General features: G+C 35.9%; 1 protein-coding gene across 9 annotated transcripts in view; it reads left to right on the top strand.

The window, feature by feature from the left end:
* The window catches only part of LOC139463811 (uncharacterized), a 167100-nt gene that overhangs the window by 105922 nt on the left and 43407 nt on the right, over positions 1–17771 (top strand). For all 9 annotated transcript variants that reach the window (XM_071245135.1, XM_071245137.1, XM_071245140.1 and 6 more), the window contains one exon: positions 17101–17274. In XM_071245135.1, the coding sequence (XP_071101236.1) occupies positions 17101–17274 (174 nt within the window). The remainder of the gene's footprint in view (positions 1–17100; positions 17275–17771) is intronic.

The raw sequence follows: 17771 nt of genomic DNA on the forward strand, positions 1-17771 counted from the left end.
TGACTCCATGCAGAGTGATGACAAGGTCACTGTTGGATGATGCCATATGAGGAGACTGTCATGTGTTAGGTTTTTTACATAATTTGATTGTTTGGTTTTGATCTGGAAATTGTTTCTTCTTGGCCTGGAGGGATTTATGGCTTGTAGAAAAAAATTGATATGAATGTGTCGTTATTTTGAATTTTGGAAAATAGCATTAATCAGAAAGCTGTGTTAGTGCAAAGGAAGAAGAAAGTATTTGTCAAAGTATTCATATAAATATTATATTTGAGGCTAGAATTTATTATTCATGCTGTTTAATATCCTCTCAAAAGATGTAGTTAATCATGACACCTTCTTTTCAAGTAGAACGACTTTTTAGGATAATGACATGAGTTTTTGACCTAATTTTTAGAGATTTTATGTCATCAAAGCTTCTAAGCTTAAGAGGGGCTGTCAGGTAGCCTAGTGGGAAATGCGTTCGCTCGTCATGCCAAAAACCCAGGTTCGATTCCTGACATGGGTACAATGTATGAAGCCCATTTGTGTGTGCCTCATCAATGTGTTTGTAAATGTATTTTGCCTCCAAACTGCTCCAAATTATATTGCTTGCATGTTACTGGGACAACACCAGAGTTCCTGAGTTGGACAGAGCAAAAATGGTCAAGTGTCCTTTTTTTAGTTAACCAACCATTTACCAACTATTTGTTCGACCATAGAGACGTAGCCATTTCCTTATTAGATTGCCATTTGATCCCAGGTTGAAAGTGGAGCAATTAATATCACCTGCCATCGTTTTTATCAAGGTAGGGGTGAGTGTTGTCAATGTCACTATCGACATCAGCTCATTACAGAGACATTACTACGTGGTGTAGTAGCAGCTGGACATTGACAAGGTTACTCTGTTATCTGACCTTGTCAATAGTTCTTCAGTGAGCTGAGACATGGAGGATGAGAAGACCTTCATCGCTTTACCTGAGAACTCTAGGGTTACTACTGTATAGTCGAACCTTGTGTTGAACTTAGATGTGTCAAGTTCCCTGTTGTCTCAAACTCATTTGGGAGTCCCATGGATCCTAAGTAAGAATACACAATGCTATTTAGAAAGTGGTCAAATGTAACAAATGTTATATTTGAAATTACACTTTCTTAGTAAAGTACAGATTCACATAATTTTTTTGGGTTGAGTCCCGTCCAGGATTTGAACCCACACTTGCCAGAGTGAGGCACCTAATCGCTTACAATCATTGAAGCGCTAACATAGCTTTGTGCAACGGGGCCCTGGTTCTTAATGTATAGCTTGTCGTCATGTTAAAAGTGAAATAGTTTAGGTACTGTTAGACACATACACATAGGGCAAAGTTAATAAAAAAAAATCTGACAAAATTGGTCCTATAAATCTATCCATTGGTTACTAGTAACCAGATGCAAGCTTGCCAAAAGTATTTATTCTTTCCAAAAAAACATGGAGCTTTGAGGTAGCCTGGTAGTTTTAGCGTTCGGTCGTCATGCTGAAGTCCATCATTCAATTCCTAATATAGGTACAATATGTAGAGTCCATGATATCTTTGAAATATTGCCCAAAGTGGCATAAAACCATCATACTCACTCACCACTAAACCATAACATTTATCACAGATTATAAAAGATTTGGTTTCAATACAGGACATACACTGCAGTGATGATGACATGGTATGTTACATCCTGATTCATTCATGGTGCAATACAAACACGACAACCATATGTGCACTCCTCGAGTGTCATTGTGTGATCACCAAGGCCTTGATATTGCCGAGACTGATAGCATGAACAGACACACATGACACTTGCTGTCACAGATGATAGGTTTGCTATAGACAACACCCTGGCAGTTACTGCACTGAGATGGAGGTGTACAGACAAGCACTCATACAGTATGAGACGAAAACTGTACATATTATCATGACAAGTAATAAGCATGACAGTGAGTGGGCATTGAACAGAATTTCCGTTTTATCAAGGTGTCAGCTTGCTTATGTACAATCAGGATGACCATCCTTCTGTGAAATCCAGGGACATAACATATTTTTGGCCGTGCCAAAAATGTTTAATCCTGCTAGCCGGATCTTAATTCATGGTACAATTTTTATTTATATATTAGTGTTAGTACAAGACCAGGCAGAATTTTACTTGACTCAGGGTTGAAAAAGTGGTTGAAGTCTCAGATTGATGTTTTGTAAGTTTTGCCATGAAGTCTCAGCATGTCTCTGCACAGATCTATATGCTGGTATCCTACAGAGTGTTTTACAAAGACATGGTCCATATTTATTGTTTTTCTATTCAGTTTTCTTACATGAACATGTGTTTGATTTCATTTGTCTATAAAGGTTATAGTGTGACGCAACACAATTACATTTTTACCTTGGGTTTGTTTTCTGCTTTTGGCTGAGATTTTATAATTATCGAAGTAGTTTGGTCGCTTTTATTTATTCATACATAGCGTGTGTAACGATTTACGACCTTTATGTTTTGAGTTATATTAGTCAGATGAAGGTTACACTTGATGATAACCTTTGAATTTTAAAAGCCACATGAATAGTTTGAAAAGATCAAAACAGTTTTTCTTGTTGATTATGTTATGAATCTCTGTGTAAATATTTTATGACATATATCTTTATATTAACCTCATCTTGATATTCTGTTGGATTTTGAGGGATGTGTGGTTCTGACAGAATAATCTATCTTGGCAGTATGCTGCAGAAAATCTGCTGATCATGTGCATAGCAACTAGCTTCAAGAACAACTACATGATGAATTTGTATGAATGGTTGCTTGCTCCTTATGCAGTGTTTATGAACATCATCACAGTCATTAGTTGAATCTGTAGGTAATCAACTCTGTTGATTATTGTGTGCATTGTTTTGAGCACTGTCAATTCTTGACATTTTTCGTCAGGAAGAGTAAGTGTTAAAAAGAAATAGTCATAATTTGCAAAAAAAATGTTTATTTCAATAATTATGTTTATGATGATTTATTTTGTATAAATCACAGATCCATTTAATGGCATTAGTGTTAAAAATATAATATTCATGATTTAAAAAAAATGCATTTATGAAGACAATTATGTTTATAATGATTTTATTTTGTATAATTCACAGATCCAATTAATGGTAAGTAATGTGTGTAGTGATAATGATTAGTATTTGTATATTCACCTCCTGACTGATAAATAACTCATATTGACCTATGAAACAAACTCCTCACTGTATATGTTACATATCTTGTTTGTTGTGTGTGGCATGATTATATGTAAAATTCACAACTGTTATATATATACACACATATATTAACTAATATTTCATCTATTTCTCAAGATCTAACCACTTGGTAGAACTCCCAGTGAAATGACTTTAGTTATTACTAAAAAAACATTTATTAATATAGCTATCTACCAGCATACCATGTTGTCAAATGATTCACGGATCACAATATTAATCATGTTTTAAGTAGTACAAACGTATATTATATGATTAATCACTTTACTTGTACAAGAAACAATTAATGCCATGTGGGCAGTGGAATTGCCAATTGTATCCTTTCTTACAACCTAAAAATAACATTACCAGGCGCAGACTGTTCATTCTCATATAAAAGGGGCGGTGGGGTAGCCTAGTGGTTAAAGTGTTCACTCGCCAAGCTGAGGATCCGGGTTCGAGTCGCCACATGGGCATAATGTGTGAAGCCCATTTCTGGTATCCCCTGCCGCGATATTGCTGAAATTTTGCCAGAAGCGGCGTAAAACATTCTCATTCACTCATTTATAAACATCGAAACAAATAAATATTTATGATACTAGAACCCAGAATGTTCTAAGCAAGTACCTGTCATTTGTATCAAGTTCCAATATGTCACTACATGTCAGGTTTTGATAGTTTCATTCTGAATACAGTGATTACTTCCCCGGAAGTAAAATGACATTTAAGAAACTTAATATTTAAATATCTGGACAAATGTTAATGCTCACAAATTCATCCTCTTGCATGGAAATGATGGGGTAGAAAGGATCCCCTTGCTGCAGTCTACTAGACTGAAATGTCATGAATCTATCATGGAAGTGATGGGGTAGAAACGATCCCCTGGCTGCAGTCTACAAGACTGAAATGTCATGAATCTATCATGGAAGTGATTGGGTAGAAAGGATCCCCTAGCTGCAGTCTACAAGACTGAAATGTCATGAATCTATCATGGAAATGATGGGGTAGAAAGGATTCCCTGGCTGCAGTCTACAAGACTGAAATGTCATGAATCTATCATGGAAGTGATGGGGTAGAAAGGATCCCCTCGCTGCAGTCTACAAGACTGAAATGTCATGAAACTATGACCACATTTTCAAACTTTATGCACTCACTCACTTTCTTGGCCCCTCTACTATGTATACTTCAGGTTCCATGTTCTTCAGCAGGTCTTCAACTGTGGCAGACATGCAGTGTCTATGTAGAATGTTACACTTTGAATTTTAAAACATGCTAAAAATGCTTTGAGAGGTTTTGCAATTGATGTATATTTGTGAAAAGGGGAGACTTTCTGCAAGTTTGACAACCTTTGAATATTTGACAGGGATTTACATCTACTTTGTTGCATTCCTGACACTTAGAGGGATCAGGGCAGGATCTTACGCATTCTTTTAACAACAGCTCACAAAATGTATTGTACTTGGTGATCTCCTGAGGAGGACAGTTTGGCTTACAAGTACAAAGCCAAAGAGATGTCAGAATTTGTCTCCTCAGTTGGTGTTACTCTGACCATGGACATGTCTTATGGGACAATCCATTCATGTTGAAATTAGATATGGAAATGGGATTTCATCCAAAAGCATTCACTATATAGGGCAAAAGGAAAGGCCTTGTTGCAGTCCAGATATTTGAATACAAAGTTTCTTAAATGTTGTTTTACTTTTAAGGAAGTACTCACTGCTTTCAGAGAGAAACTATGAAAACTTGATTTATGAAGTGTAATATTGAAATTAGATATTTATGTAGATATGCAAATTCATCGTCTTACATTAACATATCAGGGCAAAAGGAAGCACCTTGTTGCAGTCCAGCTATTTAAATATTAAGTTTCTTTGATGCAATTTTACTTTCAGGGAAGTCATCACTGTATTCAGAATGAAACTATCAAAACTTGATGTATGTAGTGTGATAGAGTAACGGGATATAGATGTTGATATGCAAATTCATCCTCTTACATGGAAATGAAGGGATAGAAAGGATCACCTTGCTGCAGTCGAGAGGACTGAAATGTCATGGAACTTTTAAGGAAGTACTGGTTGCTTTTAGAATTAAACAATCAAAGCTTGACGTATATGATATGTTAAAGTTCAGTCTGGAAAAGGAAATGCCACAAATCTTTTAATCTTGATTTCATTCGTTTTTGGTGAATATAAATTATATGTGAAAAAGAGGGTGAACCAAAATACATGATTGAGAACTTAATGCATGCACCCTTTTCCTGTTGAACTAAATTATAAGTGGTTTCAAACAGATCTTGCTATATAACCGTATGTTGTTATGTTGAATGTTTTGGTTTCAGTCAGTATGACTGAGATATCATCTATGTTTTGTCTGTTTCATTGTCAGAATTATTGTTTGTCACAGTTGTCAATTGCTTGCTGATCTGATGCAGCTTATGATAAATTGTGTGCAAATATTTTGCTGAATTTTGACATTGCTGTGGATTGTGAGTGTCTGAGCATTTTCTTAAAAAACATTTTCGATCTTTGTTGTAATGTAACATGTCAGAATTTAAGCAGTGCAATATTTTTAGATTTCCAGACAGGCGAATGGTAGTTTGAATAAGGATTTGTAGCATTCCTCACATAAAAGAGCAGTGAAAGTTAGGTGTCTATTTGATGGATCCTGTCAATCATCTACTGTGTGTGGAACAGAATGTTTCTTGTGCTTTCAACAGTTTTGAAAAGAGCAGCGAAAGTTAGGTGTCTATTTGATCTATCCCGTCAATCATCTACTGTGTGGAGTGTTTCTAGTGCTTTCAACAGTTTCAAAGTCATGTAACTTTAGACTTGTAATCTAAGATGTTTTGCTTTAAAAATATTCTTGACAGATGCTCAAATATCCTAATTTTCATCTGCAATATTTTTGTTTATATTTTCAAACTTGAAAAGATTAATTGAAATTCTTTCTATCCATGTAAAATCCCTTTCTAGTTTAGAAAAACCAAATGAGTTTAGATATTAATTTTCATTTCCTTCAAGTAAATCATATGCCCTGGAAAAATTAGGAGAGGACTAGTAATCTTGATATTTTGAGACACATGCCAAAAGAACATAGACAAATGTGATCCAGTATCTTCAATGCAGCTAGAATCACTTCCATTGGAAATGAAAATTTAATAGCCAAATATCAAAATGTATATCAATGTTACTGTTTATACTTTTAAAAATTGGTTACCTAAATCGGAAGAATGAAAGAATGTTTTCCTTTTAGTCAATAATGAGAGAAAATAAAGCCACTGTTCAGTCTTCTCAAACAGAGATCAGTAAATACTTGACTTGACTTGTACACAGTATATTTGTTGTCACGGATCTGCCCGCTGACGTTATAAATAATATGAAATTGACGACAGGAGAGGATGTCCGGTGTTTAAAGTCCACATTGACCACTGTTAAAATAACACAATTTCCCATGCCAGAGTATTTAGAGACAAATCATGGACACTAGATCAAGAGTTAGAAGATAAGAGCGTGTAAGAGTTGTTAATCCCGTTTGATCCTTGTGATTGGCTTGGATTAATGACTTTACTTTTCTGTTTAGCATGTTCCCAGCTTATCTTTGTAAACTCGCTCACTGGATGATCGTAAGATAGCATATGTCATGGGATTTTTCCCCCAAATCTATCCGAACAATTTCTATCGTTGAACCGTGGAAAATATATTTCCTGATTTGGCTGGTACTTTTTACCTTCCAGTTCTGTTTGTGCCCGTACTGTTCACCTCAGATGATCCTAAGTGATGGGAATTATGATTATGATTATGATGATGATGATGATGATCGTCATCATCATTTTAGTCCATTTATATAACATCCTGAAAGGCAAACTGTTCTAAGTACTCCCAGGCACACATGACATTTCGTAATAAATCTCAATATGAAAGCTGCACACAAAGGATATTAAAGATTACAAAACCACATCAAGAGGCAGTTATTGGCTATTAATACAAATATAGATTCTTTTGCTTAAGTACCGCTACCAACTCCCCAATAAATCAAACTGATTAATATTACAATAGTCTGTTGATTAGCATTTATGTGCCTTTTCATTGCTCTACAGCTTAGTTTTGGATAAGGGATATATTCAATAAATCATTACCGGTACATATGGAGCAGCAAGATAAGAAATCAGATAATTGTTTCTATATGATCAATCATCGTTTTTCACTGCCCATAAAGATATTGTGGTTTTAGTGTCATTTTTTATCATATTGAATTCTATATGATATTGTCTTTGATCAGTGGAACCACTCTGTCCTGAAAGATTATTATAAACCCTCATGCACTGGCAAGTAATCAATTTCATGCATTTAACCACTGATAAAATGAAAAATATATTCCAATTTATTTTTTGATTTTTTGTGAAAAATATGTCATGTGGCAATTTGTTTGAAAGGTAATTGATCAATTTACTCAAATTGACTTTCATTTTTATTTATTTAAGAAAACAAACTTTATTGAGTTGTGAGTTGACAGACTGAGTCAGATGTTTGGCATCTAAGTATTGATATACTTACAATCTTTACAACAGACTATCTTGCGAACAGTGATTCATCAGTTGCTATATCTGTCTTTAAACATCAGTCATTCGAAATAGATCTATATAGTCTATTTCCTAAACACCATTGTGCATTTCACGCTCCCTGAACATTACTAAATTCCTTTTCTGAATAGACGAAGTACTGCTTGTGTACAGTAGAGTTCAGTGAAGGAGGCTTATGTCTGTTGCTTGTTGTGTAGAATAATTGAATGACATTGTAGATGGCAATTTATGTATGTTCAGATAATTGTCATCCATTTCTTGCCAATCATTCAACCGATCAAAAGTGCGTAAAGTGACTTTTCTCTTGATGTTTTCTCTCCATTTCTAAAGGCTTTTTACAACGAAGTATTTCAGTCATGTGACAATTTTGTAGCTACGGTTTGGGTGTGAGTGAATGAATGAATGAATGAATGAATGAATGAATGAATGAATGAATGAATAAATAAACCAAATGCAACACCATTGAAAAAGAACCTGCAATAAACTTTAAAGATTTCATTATTAAAATTTATTTTTTGCAAATTAAATAATGTATTTGCACAAAGCCTTGGCTGATAACACATTGTTGACATGGTCCTGTTTCATAAAGGAATCTTAGTGTGAAGGTGATCAAAACAACCATGCTTTCATTGTGTTACAACCGTCCTGCTTTGGGGAATGGGATGCTATAGAACAGTAAATAATAATAGTTCTTCAAATAATCATTGTTGATCATAAAGTTGCCAGACTTGACAGATTTGCTGAAATAACTGAACTTCTTCAACAGGTAGTGTGAACTAATTTGATTTCTTGTCAAAATATTTGTCAGTTAATAACTCAACAATTTTTGTTTGTCAATACACAATCTCTCAAGATGTGACGGGAATTACAAAATTAACAAAAACATCCGAAAGTTTCCCAACCATCTCAGGAATTCAGGAACTCCTGAAAATTCTGTGAATCAATCCACTTCCCGTGACAGCTTCGTCAGGCCCAGTTTCCGCCATTCTGTTTACCCATTATTGATTTAAACAGTCCTACATTTTACACTTTGGTTTTAGGATTAAAGAGATTAAACATAGGGTTGTTAATCCTGTTTCGGATGTCTGAAAACAAGTTGAAATCTTTCATTTCGGTTTTTAAGCCATAGACCCAAACTTCACTCTGTGAAGTTTGTACTTTACATATCTCTTACCCTTAAATGAAATTTACTCTGCTTTTTAGATATTTAACCATCTTTTTTTTGAGTCAAGACATATTTTTTTTATTCAGCCAACTGATTTTGGTTGTAGAATGAATACGCGACATGAGATATAATTTTTTTAATTTAGCCAACTGATCTTGGTTGAAGAATGGATACGTGAAGGAATTGTTTTACTATGTGAATTATTTTTTGTAATGATGGTCAGTTTGATCGTTAACAATTTGATGAATTTATTAAATATATTTTGGGAATGGATAGATAAGGTGTCTACCATGCTGGAATTGGCTGTTCAGAGTTGCCTCTCTTAGCTGTGCGCATATTCAATTATCATGTGATCGAATTGAACATTTGTACTTATCATGACCTCATGGGGAATCTGGGGTTGAATTGGTCCCCAGCAACCTATGCTGATCTTAAAAGATGACCAGTGGATTGAGTGGTCAGGCATAGTGAATTGGTTGATGATGTGTCGTCCTGCCCTGATAGGGAGATCATTGTTCACATTATCAGTCACTGGATTGTCTGGTCTAAATTCAGTTATTTACAGGACGCTGTCATTTTGCTTGAGACTTCTGGGTATGGTGTTAAACAACAATCAAATAAACACACAAACAAACAAACCTGATCATGATCGTTATGACAGACTACCAACCAGGTCACATATACTCATTTTAGTGCCTATGACAAGTGCTTGATGACACACAATCAACCAGGTTCATCTGTTCCCATGTTCCTGGGTTTACATCTAAGACATGCATCATCTTGTTCTTTCATCCCAAATTGATCAATATCATTTAGCTCATACAACTGAAATACTATTCAAAGTGACATTAAACCCAAAGCACTCACTTAATGTGAGAGTCAGGTAACTCAGTGGTTAATGTGTCAGCCACGTCCTTGGTTCATCCCGTGAAGATTCGGGTTAGAATAGGTTATCAGCAAACCATGCTTGCCGTAAGAGGCAACGAACAGGATTGGATGGTGGGGCTCGCTGACTTGGTTGATGCATATCATCATATCCCAATTGTGTAAATCAGTGCTCATGATATTAATCACTGGATTGTCTTGTCCAAACTCGATTATTTACAGTCACCGCCTTCATATAGCTGGAATACTGATGAGTGCAGTGTTAAACATCAAACAAAAGAAAAAAGAAAAAAAGATCCTTGTTTCAATCTTTCACAGTACAAATCAGCATTCCCTGATGTAAAAAAACTACAATACTTTATTATGATATTGGCACAGAGACCTTCTGGTCGTCTTGCCACAACCATTTTGATTATCCATACTGTATTGACAAATTTGCCTATCCTACATGTATTTGATATCTATCACAATAAATTTACTTCATATATTCTCATTGATCAACAAAATGTAATACAGTAATGAAGTAACATACCCTATTTGTACCCAAGAAAAAAGAAATAAAGTGATAAAAAATATTGGCATAGAGCCCTAAGACCATCTCCATAGAAACCTCACAGCTGTAACAGGTTAAGTATTTCTTACGGAAAGATTTGAATAAATGACATGATAACCCCCTTGTTTGACTGACAGTATATTTTCATAGCTATTCAACCTCTTCTCAAGCTAGGATATAGAAAAAGTGACCTTCATGAGACTCTGAGCCCAGTTCATGTTGTCTATATGGCAATAGACAAGCTGACTGGACGGCTTTGTGTCTGTCAACATGACGTATGGTATCTCCATTGTATAGTAATGTGTAGAGGTTGCTGTAACATTGACCCAATGACCGAAATAGACAACGTTTTCTGACACCCCATGTGTGCTATGGTGAACTCTATGGGGGACACATTTATTTAAGGACTTTTAATATGTTATGTCCAAAGAGATTTATATCCACAGCATTAAAAGTAAGGTTGAAATTACAGGATATTTTAAGATTTTTATTAGAATTTTGTATTTATTTTTACAGGAATTGCATAGGTTGTGTTTGTATATAGGCAAATACTTATTGGGCAAGTAAACCCTTGAAATAGACACAGATGAAGTTTGTAGCATCTGTTTTAAGAACGATGTGAAAAAAGAGCAAGAATATTGACATCCATGAATTTCATATTTAAAAAAACCTATTAATTAATTTATGTCATATATTGCAGTAATAAATTGTTTCTCAGAAATGACCTCCTATTCTTTCAAGGGTAACACATTTCCAGTGATATATAATGTATGTTGACAGACATCTCAAGGAAGATATCGATGTACATATCACATGAAACTTCATGCAGTCTTCCACACCACACTCAATATGTTGTGTTTGGCACAGAACTGACAGTTGGAACATATTGATGGACATGTCACACGAAATGAACATGCAATCTACCTCCCGAACTCAACACGATGTGTGATTCACGACTGACAGGTGGAACATATTGATGTACATTGCACATGAAATGAACATGCAATCTACATCACCACTCACAATAATGCACATGGGATGTTTTATCCTGCTGATATGACAATCATAGTAGGAATAACATAGTTTGCTCAAAGGCCTTATTTAAGTATTATTGCCGTTGATGATAATTTAAATTACTTGCTTTAATCATCCTTTAACAAAGCCAAATTTTCCAAATAGTATCACAAATATATGTCTGTGGTTTTAATTGATGTAATTTTGTTAAGCAGGAAAAAATACATTCATTAATCAGAAAGATACTGTGTTGTCTTTAATTGAAAATATTAAGAGCTCTTAAGACCATTTGCGACTAAATTGAAAATAACCATTGTCATGTGGATTTCAATATCTTGAAACAACAGAGGAAATGAGTTAACATGAAGTAATCTCTCTCCGTGAGAGTCAACCTGTTAACCTGGGCGTTCCATGTTAACCCAGCAACTGAATGTATCACAAGTAGTGGTGTACAACAGACCCCACATCAGAACTACCTCATACCCAATGTGGAGGGATTAGAAATTGACACCGAAATGAACAACCATGTACATGACTTGTCAATTCATCCCTGATTTAATGCTTGTATTTAGCAGAGATTTGGGGTGCATCCAAGCCCAATGTGGTCTGAATTAATACAGAAAGGAAACACACCTGTCACATCTGTCTTGTTAGATTCAGCATGTAAATGAGATTACTGCCAACCTCATGCAGCTGAGAAGAAGGTCATGTCATTGCACTTCCCCCAAAGTTCTACAGTAACAAAGCTGTTTGTAAATATGGGTTAATGTTACACTTACTGTTGCCCAGAAAGTCTATTCCTACAGTTTTGAAATTGAATTTTCTTCCCTCGTTGAATATTAAGTTTTGCTTCATTCATTTACACAAATAAATTTGATTTTATTGTTTGGACAAGGAGATATTATAAAAAATGAATTTTGAGCGTGCTCTTTCTACCAAGATTTCAATGACCTTCATATGACTCCTGCTCAGGAGTTGTTTGATCAAGGCTCTTGTATTCAAGGCCTCACCAAAGCTTTCAAAAAGTTAAATGGTAGACCTGTGGAGGACGTTTTCATAAAGGACACATCATTGACAAAATTGATGTCCGATTCAATTCCCTATTTTGACATGAACCATATGTTCATGTGCTTTTTCAGTCTAACTGTTGACTTGCCTTTGCATGAGTTTGTGATGGGTGCCACTGGTGGGGCAGGATATACTCACCTTTCGCAATCACCTGATATCATCACAATTTGATTGTGATACTCATGATACAGTCAGTATCGTTCAATCGATCCTGCTTGTGGCAGACATTCCTTATGAATAATGGAAAGAGTTTGTCATTTTATTTCCTATTTTTAAAATACCTTCTTGGCGATTATGTCAGAATATGTTCCTTGTGGGATTGCCATAAAAACGAGGATTGGATGGTCCCAAAGTGTGACGTGGCTGATTGTGTTGCACTGTACAGAAATGTTGTGGATAATTGTTCATGTTCGTTCCTATAATGCTGCGATATTGCTGACTTCGACCTGTGTCTACAACTTGATTCGGCTGGGAATATCAAAAGAAAATGAATTTGTTAAATCATATGACTACTGTCTGTAAAATTGATAACTGTTGAATATTTGTTTAAAAGCCTGATCCTTAAAGGATAGAGTTTGTTCCTTACAGAGCTGAGTAGAACTGCTTATTACACTAACAACTCACATGAATATAATATGTCCACAAAAGCAGGTTCACCAAAGAACTGCTCTCACAAATGATAATGATTATGTGAAGGTTTATTGAGAGAGTGTTGAGAATATTTCCACTTCTGTATTTGTCAAATTTTATGTGAAAAATATCATCATGCTATTAATAACAAACCTTATCTATTTTCAAATAGGAGTGTTCTCAAGCATTCTATGGTCGTATATAACTCAAAATATTCTGAATAACTTGCCAAGTATGTGATAAGGACGCCCACTTGCATATTAACATCTTTCAATGACTGAAAGAATCTTCATTTAGCAATGAAATGTAACACAACCAAAAAAATAATAAAAAACATTATCTCATTTTTTTATTGCATTCAGAACACACCATTGGGTTTTCAATTTTTTTGGGGGGAAACAGACTCCACAGTCTTCATCTCGCGTAGGTACATTTTTCTCCATCATATTTTTGTATCAAGGTAATCCAATGATGTGGACATAAGTAAACACACATTGAAACCAAGATGGTGTATCTTTTGAATATGATTCTCGCAAAAATATTGACAGTGGAGCCATTTGGTGGCAAATCTGTTTGCCGCTGCTTTGAAATCTCATGATAAGTGTGGCGAAGAATGTGATTTGAGGGGATTTGGGGGTAGCCATTTGTACATGAAATTCCAAGATTGTTTACCGTAGGATCAAAGCAGGAAAGGTGTAGGAGACTTGTTATGGTTATGTTGACATTCATGGGACATGGGCGACAGGTATTTACGAAATATAGGTAATGGGGTCAGGGATTACAGGGGATTAGGTAGGATTAACTGATTAGGAAGTATGTCTCTAAGTAATGGTGTATTAGAATTATGCGTGTAACTGAAGAATAAAGATTTCAGATGTTTGGAGTGATATCATGTTCATTAATTATTGGAAGGAGACTTCTGTAAATGTCTGTTGTTTATGTATTGTTACCTTGAGGTGAAGGGGCGGTCAGGTAGCCTAGTGGTTAAAGCGTTTGCTCGTCATGCCGAAAACCCGGGTTCGATTCCCGACATTGGTACAATGTGTAAAGCCTATTTCTGGTGTCCCCCGTCGTGATATTGCTGGAATAATGCTAAAAGCGGTGTAAAACCATACTCACTCACTCACTCTTGAGGAGAATTTTATATATTTACAAGTCAGTGAGGTATTTTCTGTATTTATTCTATAGTTTTTAGGAATATGTCATCAGGATCTTTATTTGTTTTTTCTTCAAAGACTGTGACAAAATTTTACTCCCAACTGAAGGATTCTTAGTAGTTCATCTTTTCAATAATTGTTTTACTGTAATACTAGATCATTTTAATGGAATTAAAGTTTTGGATGATCGTATTGTTGAAATGTGCAATGTGCCTCATTGCTAGTTGATGATTGTGTGATGTTGTCAAATACAATATAGTGTGCCAGAATAAGACCTAGCCATAACAGTGAGTGTTAACCCTGGTTGCCATTGTGCCATTATAGTAACTTCAATGTCTTCTCCTTGTTGCCCTCTCTTGTCCATGGTTGTCAAGACTAAAATGAGGATTGGATGACCACAATGTATTCTGTATATGGGTAATATTTTGATGATCAGCATCTCAGTTGTTACCCTTTGGTCTGACTTTGTACTCCACTCCAGCAGCATTGATAGATGCTGACTCTATCAACCACCAGTTTGCCTGTCCTAGGTCAGAGTACAGCATTGATAAATGCTGACTCTATCAACCACCAGTTTGCCTGCCCTAGGTCAGAGTACTGTATTGAAAGATGCTGACTCTGTCAACCACCAGTTTGCCTGTCCTAGGTCAGAGTACAGCATTGATAAATGCTGACTCTATCAACCACCAGTTTGCCTATCCTAGGTCAGAGTATAGCATTGATAGATGCTGACTCTATCAACCACCAGTTTGCCTGTCCTATGTCAGAGAACAGCATTGATAAATGCTGACTCTATCAACCACCAGTTTGCCTGTCCTAGGCCAGAGTGGGGGCGAGGGTGGCCCAGTCGTCTAAGGCGCCGCAATTCGCTGTGCAGAGTTGCGTCCCTTGGGCACACCAGAAACCTATGATTGTGGGTTCGAATCACGGTTCGCCCTGATTATGTTTCTAGGTTTGTCAGCACCATACCCGTGCTCGTCGGTTTCACCGAAGTGGTAAACGTCTGAGACCTGCATCACTTTGGGCTTTCCTCCCACATTAAGCTGACACGCCGAGTATAACTTGAATACTGTTAAAAGCGGCATTAAACCAAACTCACTCACTCACTCACTCACTCACTAGGCCAGAGTGCAGCACTGGTAGATGTTCACCCTTTTGACCACTAGTTTGCTGTCCAAGGTCAGTACAGTCATCTCCTCAGAACAAATATCATGTATTGAGTGCATGGCGGTGGGCCATGTTTTCAGTTCCTGACCATAAGGAAAGGGATTACACTAGATTTAATGCTTGGCTATGTTTCATGACAGCTGGCAAGCATGAAGCATATTTTTGTTTTCGAATAAATTTTTAAAGAGGTGGGTTTAGCATGCAACCAACATGTATCATGTGGAAAGTTTTCTTTGTTTGCTTGGATAAGATTGTGTGAAGCGTTGAATAAACAATTAACTGAGTTTCAGCAAGAGGATGAATGATGTTCTTCATCACTATAAGTTGTAGTCAAATAATTATATATTCAGGAAATAGAAAATATTAACCATAGTCAAGTATGTGATACCCTTACTAACTATTCTTACATTATAATGAAAGATACCTTACACTTCTGGACTATTTGTACCTTTTCATTCTTAAGTAAATTAAATTTCTTTAAATTGAAACAAGAATGTAGAGGCAGAAATGTTTTTGAGTTTTTCTGGGGTACATGTGTCCTAAATCATGTACCCTTGTCTTGATGGTTTGGGGGCAGGTGTGAGTAAAGCCAGAGTAAGCTTTAAACCTCTTCTTGCTTGAGGTGCATGGTATTTGTTTACAGTCACCTGTTGTTACCATGATGATGTGAATTAAGTCGTGTGCAAGGACCTCCCCCTACTTGTTGATTAACAACAAGATGGTCTCCAGTTGCCACCTTTACACAAAACGTTAACATCCGTGTTCCACTGGTGTTTGCCAGGGATGTCTTCTTTCCCCTTTGGTTTCCATTGCGAACAAATTTAAAGTTTTAACGTCTCTGAATCGGAATAAATATCAATGTATTTGTGAGGCACAATCCATCCACTTGCACTCAGTGATCGACTGAGGTTTACTGGTCTGGTTTGAATTGCCTGGGGATGCAGGTTATACAGTATGCTTATCAGTGTCCTGCAGGGCCACATGTTTGATGCTCTTGCATTGCATTCATTAATCTTTGTGTCTGGATTCAAGTGAACCATAATGCTGGATTAGATGATTGTGTTGGACAGTGATTTATTTGTGTTTGTAAGTGATTTATATGTGTTTGTAAATGATTTATTTGTTTGAATGCTTATTTTGAATTATCAGATCTGTGTATACCACCATATTCCTAAACATGAATTTATGATTTTGGTTCCCAGGTGAAAACCTTTTGTTTTAAAAAAATGTGGCAAATGAGTTTTACTTCTGACAAGAAATTCATAAATCTGATAAATAATTTTTACACTAAAGTTTTTAATCATGCTTTTAACATTGAGAATTGTTGCAAAAACATTATTTCTGAGCTGAATCTATTTAATTTCCACAATCAAAATGTCTTAAATGTTAGCGATAAGTTAACAAGACAATGAATGCTAAAAAGTCAAGGCGAGTATTCTAATTTTCTGAGGATACTCTGCAACATTTGCAAAAAGTCCTCCGATTGATTCAAGGATTCACCATTTCCGGTGTCTCTCTGCTTCAACCGAGCCCGGCATTCTCAGTTCATGTTTGGTTGCAGTCCGCGAACCTGTCACAAATAAATATTGATAGTTTGGATGATCACCCAATCCTAGACTTGAAACCAACACAAGATTTCACCATTTTCTTTCTCGTGTTTTTCCTAACAGAATTGCCAGTCTCATCATCGCGCTCCCCAGTTTCTGATAAGCCGGTCTCGCGAGCAGCATCCTTGGAGACATTACTTACCTCGACGACAAGGGATCAACGGCTGCTTCATTTTGATACCAAGAGATCGAGGGAAACGGAGTCAGTCAAAGGGAAACCACGCAAAGATACAAGAGGTAAAATATTCATCAACTTGTTTCCAAAGGGTCTAATTATAATAACCAGAAAACATACTTTGATATATCAGTTATTCTTTGTGCCTTTTCCATTGAATGAATTATCCTTACTGTTTATTCAGACAACTGAAATGTTCTTTAATTATTCACCTCATTTGCAGTCATATTAGAAACTTCCTTAAATATTTGGTTGATCATACAAGGATACCTTCTTCTTCCCTGCCTCTTGTCAGACTTGTTGCAGATAAATTATTTCCAGTTTCCCTGAAATTCTTATTTGCAGAGATATTTACGCTTTCTCTGTCACTCAAGTTTATAGTGTATTCAGCCCTTATCCATAATTTATCAACACACGTCTACCTGTATTTTCTCACAGCATGTAGCTTCTGATTTCTGATGCAGCATTTAGCAATAATCTCTCCATCACTAATTTTATGGATTATTTCTTCTGTGTATTGTATAGAAAGGTCACATGTCTTTGTTTATGTAATTTAAGC

The sequence above is a fragment of the Haliotis cracherodii genome, unplaced genomic scaffold (assembly GCF_022045235.1).
Source record: "Haliotis cracherodii isolate W230 unplaced genomic scaffold, xgHalCrac1.p SCAF_16, whole genome shotgun sequence".
Lineage (NCBI taxonomy): Eukaryota > Metazoa > Mollusca > Gastropoda > Lepetellida > Haliotidae > Haliotis > Haliotis cracherodii.